Raw genomic sequence first — 13921 nt, 5'->3', positions numbered from 1 at the left:
CACACAGTGACAGAGGAGGGAGAAGGCCAGGGAACATTCAGCCCGAGAGGAATGCTTCCGGAATCCTGATTCCCACACAGTGACAGAGGAGGGAGAAGGCCAGGGAACATTCAGCCCGAGAGGAATGCTTCCGGAATCCTGATTCCCACACAGTGACAGAGGAGGGAGAAGGCCAGGGAACATTCAGCCCGAGAGGAATGCTTCCGGAATCCTGATTCCCACACAGTGACAGAGGAGGGAGAAGGCCAGGGAACATTCAGCCCGAGAGGAATGCTTCCGGAATCCTGATTCCCACACAGTGACAGAGGAGGGAGAAGGCCAGGGAACATTCAGCCCGAGAGGAATGCTTCCGGAATCCTGATTCCCACACAGTGACAGAGGAGGGAGAAGGCCAGGGAACATTCAGCCCGAGAGGAATGCTTCCGGAATCCTGATTCCCACACAGTGACAGAGGAGGGAGAAGGCCAGGGAACATTCAGCCCGAGAGGAATGCTTCCGGAATCCTGATTCCCACACAGTGACAGAGGAGGGAGAAGGCCAGGGAACATTCAGCCCGAGAGGAATGCTTCCTGAATCCTGATTCCCACACAGTGACAGAGGAGGGAGAAGGCCAGGGAACATTCAGCCCGAGAGGAATGCTTCCTGAATCCTGATTCCCACACAGTGACAGAGGAGGGAGAAGGCCAGGGAACATTCAGCCCGAGAGGAATGCTTCCTGAATCCTGATTCCCACACAGTGACAGAGGAGGGAGAAGGCCAGGGAACATTCAGCCCGAGAGGAATGCTTCCTGAATCCTGATTCCCACACAGTGACAGAGGAGGGAGAAGGCCAGGGAACATTCAGCCCGAGAGGAATGCTTCCTGAATCCTGATTCCCACACAGTGACAGAGGAGGGAGAAGGCCAGGGAACATTCAGCCCGAGAGGAATGCTTCCGGAATCCTGATTCCCACACAGTGACAGAGGAGGGAGAAGGCCAGGGAACATTCAGCCCGAGAGGAATGCTTCCTGAATCCTGATTCCCACACAGTGACAGAGGAGGGAGAAGGCCAGGGAACATTCAGCCCGAGAGGAATGCTTCCGGAATCCTGATTCCCACACAGTGACAGAGGAGGGAGAAGGCCAGGGAACATTCAGCCCGAGAGGAATGCTTCCGGAATCCTGATTCCCACACAGTGACAGAGGAGGGAGAAGGCCAGGGAACATTCAGCCCGAGAGGAATGCTTCCTGAATCCTGATTCTTCACACAGTGACAGAGGAGGGAGAAGGCCAGGGAACATTCAGCCCGAGAGGAATGCTTCCGGAATCCTGATTCCCACACAGTGACAGAGGAGGGAGAAGGCCAGGGAACATTCAGCCCGAGAGGAATGCTTCCTGAATCCTGATTCCCACACAGTGACAGAGGAGGGAGAAGGCCAGGGAACATTCAGCCCGAGAGGAATGCTTCCGGAATCCTGATTCCCACACAGTGACAGAGGAGGGAGAAGGCCAGGGAACATTCAGCCCGAGAGGAATGCTTCCGGAATCCTGATTCCCACACAGTGACAGAGGAGGGAGAAGGCCAGGGAACATTCAGCCCGAGAGGAATGCTTCCTGAATCCTGATTCCCACACAGTGACAGAGAAGGGCTCAGATAACGTGTGCTTGAGAGAGATAGGAAGAGAGTGACAGAGAAAGACAGTGTGTGAGAGAGGGGTCTGAAATGAGAGACTATATGCAGGAACAGCAAGGACCGTGTTTCCTGAAAACTGGTTTATGTGTTTGTATTCTATTCATTACTCTGTAGAACGAGCTGTTTGTTACTGTAGAACGAGCTGTTTGTTACTGTAGAACGAGCTGTTTGTTACTGTAGAATGAGCTGTTTGTTACTGTAGAATGAGCTGTTTGTTACTGTAGAACAAGCTGTTTGTTACTGTAGAACGAGCTGTTTGTTACTGTAGAACGAGCTATTTGTTACTGTAGAACGAGCTGTTTGTTACTGTAGAACAAGCTGTTTGTTACTGTAGAACAAGCTGTTTGTTACTGTAGAGCGAGCTGTTTGTTACGGCAATGAATGATCCTGTACTGTCAGATTTAGTGTGAGATTTTATTCCCAGCCCAGGTTCTCTGATAGAGTAGCCCAGCCCAGCCCAGCCCAGGTTCTCTGCTAGTGTAGCTCAGCTCAGGTTCTCTGCTAGCGTAGCTCAGCTCAGGTTCTCTGCTAGCGTAGCTCAGCTCAGGTTCTCTGCTAGCGTAGCTCAGCTCAGGTTCTCTGCTAGCGTAGCTCAGCTCAGGTTCTCTGCTAGCGTAGCCCAGCCCAGGTTCTCTGCTAGCCCAGCCCAGGTTCTCTGCTAGCCCAGCCCACCTCAGTTTCTCTGCTAGCGTAGCCCAGCTCAGGTTCTCTGCTAGCCCAGCTCAGGTTCTCTGCTAGCGTAGCTCAGCTCAGGTTCTCTGCTAGCCCAGCCCAGCCCAGGTTCTCTGCTAGCCCAGCCCAGCTCAGGTTCTCTGCTAGCGTAGCTCAGCTCAGGTTCTCTGCTAGCGTAGCCCAGCTCAGGTTCTCTGCTAGCCCAGCCCAGCTCAGGTGCTCTGCTAGCGTAGCTCAGCTCAGGTTCTCTGCTAGCCCAGCCCAGCTCAGGTTCTCTGCTAGCCCAGGCCAGCTCAGGTTCTCTGCTAGCCCTGCCCAGGTTCTCTGCTAGCGTAGCCCAGCTCAGGTTCTCTGCTAGCCCAGCCCAGCTCAGGTTCTCTGCTAGCCCAGCCCAGCTCAGGATCTCTGCTAGCGTAGCAAGTGAAAAGCTGCAAAGCACACTGACTGTACTGTGTATGAGAAAAGTGGATCTAAAATTAACAGTCAGTCTGGTGGACCAATGGTGAGATCAATCCTGACAGTCCCTCTGGGGGTTTATCTCTGCTTGGGATGTGATGATAAGAAAGCTTTTTGTGATAGAAATAAAATGGCTATGCTAGCCTATAGTGCAGACGATTGTTGGCTGGTCCTCACTACATATTCATCGCCAAACACACTGGCTCCAGGTCATCTATAAATCACTGCTAGGCAAATCCCCGCCTTATCTTAGCTCATTGGTCACCATAGCAACACCCACCCGTAGTATGCGCTCCAGCAGGTATATCTCACTGGTCATTCCCAAAGCCAACACCTCCTTTGGCCGCCATTCCTTCCAGTTCTCTGCTGCCAATGACTGGAACGAACTGCAAAAATCTCTGAAGCTGGAGACTCTTATCTCCCTCACTAACTTTAAGCATCGGTTGTCAGAGCACCTTACCGATCACTGCACCTGTACACAGCCCATCTGAAATTAGCCCACCCAACTACCTCATCCCTATATTGTTATTTATTTTGCTCATTTGCACCCCAGTATCTCTATTTGCACATCATCTCTTGCACATCTATCATTCCAGTGTTAATACTAAATTGTAATTATTTTGCACTATGGCCTATTTATTGCCTTACCTCCATAACTTGCTACATTTGCACACACTGTATATATATTTTCTGTTTGTATTTTTGACTTTATGTTTTGTTTACCCCATATGTAACTCTGTGTTGTTGTTTTTTATCGCACTGCTTTGCTTTATCTTGGCCAGGTCGCAGTTGTAAATGAGAACTTGTTCTCAACCGGCTTACCTGGTTAAATAAATGTGAAATAAAAATAAATAAATATGTATGTGTATTTGTTTTGCACTGAATGTTGGTTTACCAAGTGGCTGTCCCCTATAGACACAATAGCAGCAGCCCTTAGGGGTTTCCTATCTCTACTGCTGTGGTTAGGAACCATTATCCCTCCCTATAACCACACACCACCACACCAACAAACCGGTTGGATCACCATGCCCTGGAGCACTCACAGCAAAGACTGAGAGAAAATCCTATCAAATTCAAATCAGTCGAAAAGACATCTGGCATGGGAGCTAATACAATGTTGCATGGTAATTGCAAGTTGCACATTGCACAAATGCGACAGTCCACCCTAGGACTAACTGTGGACAAGAGCCACATAGACTAGAAAAGTGGTTCCCAAACTGTGGGTTGGGCTGGGGTCCAGATGGGTCGAGGGATAACATTGTGCCCCACCCCCACCTTCCCCAAATATATATATATATACACTACCAGTCAAAAGTTTGGACACACCTACTCACTCAAGGGTTTTTCTTTATTAGTACTATTTTCTACATTGTAGAATAATAGGGAAGATGCACTTAAAATAAAGTGGGACTGATTTTGTTATAATGTTTGAGCAAAAGCACACAGCATTAGCCATATCAAGATGCGTAGAATTGTAGGAAATGACCTTAAAATACTACAAACGTGTCTCTCAGCTCCATGGCAAAATGTATAGAATTACAAGAAATTGGCTTTAAAATTGCATGTGTTGATGTGTGGAGTTGCAAGAGATTAGCTTTGAAACTGCAACATTGTTTCTAAATGTATATTTTGGACTTTATTCTTTGGTCTCTGTATTTTCTTTCACCGCTCAACCCTTATGGTGGGTCACGACTGGGGACCCCTGGACTAGCAGACCGGCAGGTGGCTCAGTGGGTAAGAGCGTTGTGCCAGTAACCGAAAGGTTGCTGGTTCTAATCCCCGAGCCGACTAGGTGAAAAATCTGTTGATGTGCCCTTGATCAAGGCACTTAACCCTAATTGCGCCTGTAAGTCGCTCTGGATAAGAGCGTCGGCTAAATGACTATAAAAAATAAAGACCGTCATGTTACATTTGTTAGATAACATTAGGCTAATGTTCAGTACAGTCTATAACATTAGGCTAATGTAATGTTCAGTACAGTCTATGATGTTAGATAACATTAGGCTAATGCAATGTTCAGTACAGTCTATGATATGTTGCTAAAAGCAGTGACGGGCTAAAACTAGGCTATAAACTAAACTGTACATTGCTTCCTGTAGATTCCTCTCTTCTTTAACGGTAGTACGTTGTTTACTGTAGACTCATCTCTTCTTTAACGGTAGTACATTGTTTACTGTAGACTCATCTCTACTTTAAATCAAATCAAATGTTATTGGTCACATACACATATTTTAGCAGATGTTATTGCAGGTGTAGCGAAATGCTTGTGTTCCTAGCTCCAACAGTGCAGTAGTATCTATCATTTCACAACAATACACAAAATCTAAAAGTAAAAGAATGGAATTAAGAAATATATAAATATTAGGACGAGCAATGTCGGAGTGGCATTGACTAAAATACAGTAGAATAGAATACAGTATATACATATGAAATGAGTAAAGCAGTATGTAAACATTATTAAAATGACTAGTGTTCCATTATTAAAGTGACCAGTGATTCCATGTCTATGTATATAGGGCAGCAGCCTCTAAGGCAGGGGTGTCAAACTCATTTTAGCTCAGGGGCCACATGGAGGAAAATCTATTCCCAAGTGGGCCGGACCGGAAAAATCATGGTATATATAACTTAAAAACAACAACTTCAGATTGTTTTCTTTGTTTTAATACGATCAACATACAACATAAAGCTGGAGTCTGAGGACAGTGTCCAAAAGCACAACATCACTATTAATCATAAAACACCTCAAGTTATATGAAAGTTCTGAGGACAAAGAACACACAAACACACAATGCCTCAGTGATTAACAGAACTGTTTCACAGATCACAGAACTATATCAGGGTGTCATTTCTCAGGCAGAAATGTAGATAAAAATTATGAAATCCTGTTCCCCAAACAAGTGCAAGAACCACAGAGTCAAGAATAGGTTAAATATACAAATAAAATAAAATCAATTAAAAACAATAGCACATCAACATAAAAACATAAACATAAATCTGAAAGCGTTGCTCAAACTCCCGTAACAGTCCCGTTATTTTATCTTTGAACCGCTTCATGTCTGCCACATGTTGGGTCGCGCACACATTTTTCAGACAGGGGAAGTGAGCTGCATCACCACCGGCAAGTTGCGTCTCCCACAATGACAGCTTCAACTTGAAAGAACGTATGCTGTCATAATACTGCGTGACAACTTTGTTGCGCCCTTGCAGCTGTTTGTTCAAGTTATTCAGGTGCTCTGTAACATCCACGATAAATGCAAGGTCCTGCATCCATTCTGCGGAATTAAATTCTAACACTGGTTTGCCCTTTTCTTCCATGAACTGTTCAATTTCTTCTCGTAAATCAAAGAAACGCCTCAACACAGCACCTCGGCTTAACCATCTTACCTCAGTGTGGTATGGCAGGCCATAGATGTGGTCTTTCTCTCTGAGAAGGCTGTCAAACTGACGGTGATTCAGGCTTCTGGATCGGATGAAATTAACAGTTTGGATGACCACCTTCATGACGTTATCCATCTTTAATGACTTGCAACACAGCCTCCTGGTGCAAAATACAGTGAAAAGTCAAAAAATCACGTCCTCCATTTGCAGATTGCACTTTCTCTCTGAACTTTGTCACAACGCCTGCTTTTTTTCCCGATCATTGAGGGCGCACCATCTATAGCCAGGCTGACAGCGCGGGACCAGTCCACTCCGACCCTGTCCAGCGCGCCCGACGAGTGCGGTAAAAATATCAGCTGCTGTCGTTGTATCTGTCATCGGCACCAACTCCACGAACTCCTCGGTGACGGTCAATGTGTCATCAACTCCGCGGATGAAAATGGCCAGTTGTGCAACATCTGTAATGTCCGTGCTTTCATCAATTGCAACCGAAAACGCAATAAATGACTTTACTTTTTGCTTCAACTGGCTGTCCAAATCCACTGAAAGATCGGAAATCCTGTCTGCAACTGTGTTTCTTGTCAGGCTGATATTTGCAAAAGCCTGCCGCTTTTCAGGGCACACAATCTCCGCTGCCTTCATCATGCATGTTTTTACAAATTCACCCTCACTAAATGGTTTTGAAGCCACTGCGATTTCATTAGCAATGAGGTAGCTAGCTTTCACTGCAGCGTCACTGATGTCTCGGCTGTGAGTAAACACAGACTGCTGTTTCTTCAGACCCGCCAACAGTTCATTCACCTTCTCTCATCTCCGCTGTCCTTGAAAGTTGTCATATTTGTCGGCATGAAGACTCACATAGTGGCGACGAAGGTTATATTCTTTCAGCACTGCAACATGCTCTGAACACACCAAACATACAGCTTTCCCATTCAATTCCGTGAATAAATAGGATGACCATTTTTCTTGGAACACTCTGCACTCTGCGTCCACTTTTCTCTTTTTTGACAGAGACATTTTGGGGCAATGAGGGTGCCAAAGCACATAATGTTAAAAGTAGAAGCCGTAATAAATATCGCGGGCAAAACAAAGTAGCTCATTGGCTGCACGTGCTTGACCTACTTGCTCTGCCCCGGTATAAACAGTTTGCTTGCTTAACACAATTGCTATTGCGCCGTCCAGTGGACGCAATTGGAACAGCAGTTTATTTAATAGAAAAATTGCAGCGCATTTTTATACTTTACAAAAATTTATTATTATTATTATTATTATTATTATTTTTATTTTTTCAAAATCATCTCGCGGGCCGGATTAAACCCGTTTGCGGGCCTGATCCGGCCCGCGGGCCGTACGTTTGACACCCCTGCTCTAAGGTGCAGGGTTGAGTAAAGGGGTGGAAGCCTCCTGTAGCTCAGTTGGTAGAGCATGGCGCTTGCAACGCCAGGGTTGTGGGTTCGATTCCCACGGGGGGCCAGTATGAAAAATATATGCACTCACTAACTGTAAGTCGCTCTGGATAAGAGCGTCTGCTAAATGACTAAAAATGTGTATGTAAGCTATTTAACAGTCTGATGGCCTTGAGATAGAAGCTGTTTTTCACCTTCTCCACTGCGGTCCTGTGGATAGGGGTCTGCTGTCTCCTGAAGTCCACGATCAGCTCCTTCATTTTGTTGAGGGAGAGGTTATTTTCCTGCCACCACTCCGCCAGGGCCCACACCTCCTCCCTGTAGGCTGTCTTGTCATTGTTGGTAATCAAGCCTACTACTGTTGTGTCATCTGCAAACTTGATGATTGAGTTGGAGGCGTGCGTGGCCACGCAGTCATTGGGGAACAGGGAGTACAGGAGGGGGCTGAGCACGCACCCTTGTGGGGCCCCTGTGTTGAGGATCAGCAAAGTGGAGGTGTTGTTTCCTACCTTCACCACCTGGGGGCGGCCCGTCAGGAAGTCCAGCACCCAGTTGCACAGGGTGGGGTTCAGACCCAGGGCCCTGAGCTTAATGATGAGCTTGGACGGTACTATGGTGTTGAAGGCTGAGCTTTAGTCAATGAACAGCATTCTTACATAGGTATTCCTCTTGTCCAGATGGGATAGGGCAGTGTGCAGTGTGATGGCGATTGCATCGTCTGTGGATCTATTGGGGCGGTATGCAAATTAAAGTGGGTCTACGGTGGCAGGTAAGGTAGAGGTGATATGATCCTTGACTAGTCTCTCAAAGCACTTCATGATGACAGAGGTGAGTGCTACGGGGTGATAGTCATTTAGTTCAGTTACAGAACAAGTATTTGATACACTGCCGATTTTGCAGATTTTCCTACTTACAAAGCATGTAGAGGTCTGTAATTTTTATCATAGGTACACTTCAACTGTGAGAGACGGAATCTAAAACAAAAATCCAGAAAATAACATTGTATGATTTTTAAGTAATTAATTTGCATTTTATTGCATGACATAAGTATTTGATACATCAGAAAAGCAGAACTTAATATTTGGTACAGAAACCTTTGTTTGCAATTACAGAGATCATATGTTTCCTGTAGGTCTTGACCAGGTTTGCACACACTGCAGCAGGGATTTTGGCCCACTCCTCCATACAGACCTTCTCCAGATCCTTCAGGTTTCGGGGCTGTCACTGGGCAATACGGACTTGCAGCTCCCTCCAAAGATTTTCTATTGGGTTCAGGTCTGGAAACTGGCTAGGCCACTCCAGGACCTTGAGATGCTTCTTACGGAGCCACTCCTTAGTTGCCCTGGCTGTGTGTTTCGGGTCGTTGTCATGCTGGAAGACCCAGCCACGACCCATCTTCAATGCTCTTACTGAGGGATTTTTTTTTTTTGGGGGGGGGTGGATCAGCTTAATATTGCAGATAGATCTCGCGATACATGGCCCCATCCATCCTCCCCTCAATACGGTGCAGTCGTCCTGTCCCCTTTGCAGAAAAGCATCCCCAAAGAATGATGTTTCCACCTCCATGCTTCACGGTTGGGATGGTGTTCTTGGGGATGTACTCATCCTTCTTCTTCCTCCAAACATGGCGAGTGGAGTTTAGACCAAAAAGCTCTATTTTTGTCTCATCAGACCACATGACCTTCTCCCATTCCTCCTCTGGATCATCCAGATGGTCATTGGCAAACTTCAGATGGGCCTGGACATGCGCTGGCTTGAGCAGGGGGACCTTGCGTGCACTGCAGGATTTTAATCCATGACGGCGTAGTGTGTTACTAATGGTTTTCTTTGAGACTGTGGTGCCAGCTCTCTTCAGGTCATTGACCAGGTCCTGCCGTGTAGTTCTGGGCTGATCCCTCACCTTCCTCATGATCATTGATGCCCCACGAGGTGAGATCTTGCATGGAGCCCCAGACCGAGGGTGATTGACCGTCATCTTGAACTTCTTCCATTTTCTAATAATTGCGCCAACATTTGTTGCCTTCTCATCAAGCTGCTTGCCTATTGTCCTGTAGCCCATCCCAGCCTTGTGCAGGTCTACAATTTTATCCCTGATGTCCTTACACAGCTCTCTGGTCTTGGCCATTGTGGAGAGGTTGGAGTCTGTTTGATTGAGTGTGTGGACAGGTGTCTTTTATACAAGTAACAAGTTCAAACAGGTGCAGTTAATACAGGTAATGAGTGGAGAACAGGAGGGCTTCTTAAAGAAAAACTAACAGGTCTGTGAGAGCCGGAATTCTTACTGGTTGGTAGGTAATCAAATACTTATGTCATGCAATAAAATACAAATTAATTACTTAAAAATCATACAATGTGATTTTCTGGATTTTTGTTTTAGATTCCGTCTCTCACAGTTGAAGTGTACCTATGATAAAAAATTACAGACCTCTACATGCTTTGTAAGTAGGAAAACCTGCAAAATCGGCAGTGTATCAAATACTTGTTCTCCCCACTGTACCTTTGCTTTCTTGGGTACAGGAACAATGGTGGACATCTTGAAGCAAGTGGGGACAGCAGACTGGGATAGGGAGAGATTGAATATGTCCGTAAACACTGCAGCCAGCTGGTCTGCGCATGCTCTGAGGATGCGGCTAGGGATGCCGTCTGGGCCGGCAGCCTTGTGAGGATTAACACTCTTAAATGTCTTACTCACGTAGGCCACAGAGAAGGAGAGCCCACAGTCCTTGGGAGCGGGCCGCGTCGGTGGCACTGTGTTATCCTCAAAGCGAGCGAAGAAGGTGTTTAGCTTGTCGGGAGCAAGACGTCGGTGTCTGTGACGTGGCTGGTTTTCCCTTTGTAATCCGTGATTCTCTGTAGGACCTGCCACATACGTCTCGTGTCTGAGCCGTTGAATTGCGTCTCCACTTTGTCTCTATACTGACGTTTTGCCTGTTTGATTGCCTTATGGAGGGAATAACTACACTGTTTGTATTCAACCATATTCCCAGTCACCTTGCCATGGTTAAATGCGGTGGTTCGCGCTTTCAGTTTTGCGCGAATGCTGCCATCTATCCACGGTTTTTGGTTTGGGTAGGTTTTAATAGTCACAGTGGGAACAACATCCCCTATACACTTCCTGATGAACTCAGTCACTGTGTCCGTGTATACGTCAATGTTATTCCCAGAGGCTACCCGGAACATATCCCAGTCCGGTATGTTCCTGACAGTAGACTGACCTCTCTTCTCTCTGTAGAACCTGATGGCCAAGGCGTTGTACGACAACGTCCCCGAGTCCCCGGAGGAGCTGGCCTTCCGGAAGGGGGACATCCTAACGATCATCGAGCAGAACACGGGCGGCCTGGAGGGGTGGTGGCTCTGCTCGCTGCACGGACGCCAGGGCATCGCCCCGGGCAACCGCCTCAAGCTGCTGATTGGTGCAATGTTCGACGCCCAGTCCCCTGTCGCCCAATCATCACCTACGGGCTCGGCCTACCAGCAGAAGGTTGTGTCGTCGTCCCAGGGGCTATATCAGGTGCCCCCCTCCGTCCAGAGCCCTGGACAGCAGGGGATCTACCAGGTACCCACGGGACAGGATGTGTACCAGGTCCCCCCTCAGAGGAATGCCCTGGCTGCAGACAACACCACCAGCAAGGTAAGAGACTTGGAGAGAGAGAGAGAGAGAGGGGACACACACACACACACACACACACACACACACACACACACACACAGACAGAGAGAGCTGGATAGAGAGAACAATACTAACTGCTCAGCTAAAGCTGGTCCCCTGGCATCAGGAGACAGAGGGCTCTGGGATGTTCAAAGGGGATCATAGACACCAGTGGACCCAGGGGCATTAAATGGAGCTTTAAACCATGGCCTGTTCTGTTGTCCTGCCCTGTGAGGCAGCTGCCACGCCGCTGGCCACGGACCAGTCTAATGAGAGTCATTACACAGATACAGGCCGGAGGGATTGCAGGGCTGCAATGTGAAATGAAATGTGGACAGGGTGTGCCCAGATGTTAGTTCACCACAGAAGAGGGCAGTGTTTTTATTCACATAGACAGAGAGACTCCCATTTGGCTTATTTGTGTGTTGGCGAGCTGTGTGTAGGACTAGAGCAGCCACAGAAAGGCACTGAACAGGGCACAACTCATGGAAAAGCCAACGGTGCAGAGCTGTGTTTTTATGGGGTTGGTGTTTGGTGGAGTCCAGCAGCAGCTGCCTGTGTTTATGTCTGTCTGTACTCAAATACTGCACACCAGCTCACAGACAACAACCAAGCCCGGTGCACATGGATTCACCAGTCGTCTGTAGGTCTATTCATGTTCCAGGCAGTACAGTATAGCTGTGGATTTTTATACTGAAATAAGCTAGCTATACACTTCAGCAGGTTTTCCCAACTGGCCCTCGTGTGATTTTATTTGCCCCCCAGTTTTCTGAGCAAAACAAATAATTTGTATTTGTTGGACATAAGACTGTAAAAACACCAGCAAATCAGCTCCAAGTGATTTTAATTTTGGAAATCTGTTTCAAAAATGTCCCACGCATAATAGAGAGATACACTACATGACCAAAAGTATGTGGACACCGGCTCGTCGAACATCTCATTCCAAAATCACGGGCATTAATATGGAGTTGGTCCCCCCTTTGGTGCTATAACAGCCTCCACTCTTCTGGGAAGGCTTTCCACTAGATGTTGGAACATTGCTGCGAGGACTTGCTTCCATTCAGCCACAAGAGCATTAGTGAGGTCGGGCACTGATGTTGGGCGATTCGGCCTGGCTCACAGTCGGCGTTCTAATTCATCCCAAAGGTGTTCAATGGGGTTGAGGTCAGGGCTCTGTGCTGGCCAGTCAAGTTCTTCCACACCGATCTCGACAAACCATTTCTGTATGGACCTCGCTTTGTGCACGGGGGCATTGTCATGCTGAAACAGGAAAGGGCCTTCCTCAAATGGTTGCCACAAAGTTGGAAGCACAGAATTGTCTAGAATGTCAATAACAACACTTTCAGTTGACCGGTGCAGCTCTAGCAGGGCAGGAATTTGACGAACTGACTTGTTGGAAAGGTGGCATCTTATGACGGTGCCACGTTGAAAGTCACTGAGCTGTTCAGTAAGGCCATTCTACTGCCAATGTTTGTCTATGGAGATTGCATAGCTGTGTGCTCAACGGGTGTGGCTGAAATAGCCGAATCCACTAATTTGAAGGGGTGTCCACATACTGTATATATATATTGTATATATATATATTGTATATATAGTGTACAGTATATGTGATCATATACAAATGTAAGCAAGGTTTGAAATATTATGTTTTAGTCAAATATTATATCTGATTGGGCTTCATGCGGTCAATTTGCAGTCTACAAATTATTTGTAATTATGTTCCGGCCCCCTGAACATCCGCTCAAGAAAAAATTGTCCAGCTGCTGAATCGAGTCGATGATTCATAATATGGTGAATATTGTCCCTGGTCAAATCTAGTTGATGATCCCTGATATGGGGAATATTGTCCTTGGTCAAATCTAGTTGATGACCCCTGATATGGGGAATATTGTCCCTGGTCAAATCTAGTTGATGATCCCTGAATTACAGTATATCAATAAAAGCACAAGAATATATATCAGGGTGTGACAGAAAATGTTTCTCTGTGGTAGGAGCAAGTTGTTTCTCTGTGGTAGGAGCAAGTAGTTTCTCTGCGGTAGGAGGAAGTTGTTTTTCTGTGGTAGAAGCAAGTTTCCAAGCAGTTTCACATTACATTTTAAATCGGAACAGAAAGATAATTACAACATATAGAAGTCAATGGAAAGGCAGTGGCGGAGGTGCAGTACATCAATCAAAGTTACGTACAGTGCCTTGCAAAAGTATTCATCCCCCTTCGCATTTTTCCTATTTTGTTGTGTTACAACCTGTCATTTAAATTGTTTTTATTTGGATTTAATGTAATGGACATACACAAAATAGTCCAAATTGGTGAAGTGAAATGAAAAAAATAACTTGTTTATAAATAACAGAAAAGTGGTGTGTGCATATGTATTCACCTCCTTTGCTATGAAGCCCCTAAATAAGATCTGGTGCAACCAATTACCTTTAGAAGTCACATAATTAGTTGAATAAAGTCCACCTGTGTGCAATCTAAGTGTCACATGATCTGTCACATGATCTCAGTATATATACACCTGTTCTGAAAGGCCCCAGAGTCTGCAACACCACTAAACAAGGGGCACGGAGCACCATTAAATCCATTATAAAAAAATGGAAAGAATATGGCACCACAACAAACCTGCCAAGAGAGGGCCGCCCACCAAAACTCACGGACCAGGCAAGGAGGGCACCAAAGATAACCCTGAAGGAG

The 13921-nt window shown here is 46.4% G+C and overlaps 1 protein-coding gene across 1 annotated transcript in view; it reads left to right on the top strand.

Moving 5' to 3' along the window:
- LOC121586786 (enhancer of filamentation 1) overlaps window positions 1–13921 on the top strand; it is a 54468-nt gene that overhangs the window by 24092 nt on the left and 16455 nt on the right. The window contains exon 2 of the mRNA XM_041903773.2: window positions 10816–11214. Coding sequence (XP_041759707.2) covers window positions 10816–11214 — 399 coding nt within the window. The remainder of the gene's footprint in view (window positions 1–10815; window positions 11215–13921) is intronic.

This window comes from Coregonus clupeaformis, unplaced genomic scaffold (assembly GCF_020615455.1).
Source record: "Coregonus clupeaformis isolate EN_2021a unplaced genomic scaffold, ASM2061545v1 scaf0277, whole genome shotgun sequence".
Classification (NCBI taxonomy): domain Eukaryota; kingdom Metazoa; phylum Chordata; class Actinopteri; order Salmoniformes; family Salmonidae; genus Coregonus; species Coregonus clupeaformis.
The sequence above is the reverse complement of the archived record's forward strand: the minus strand, read 5'-3'. Positions and strand labels throughout refer to the sequence as shown.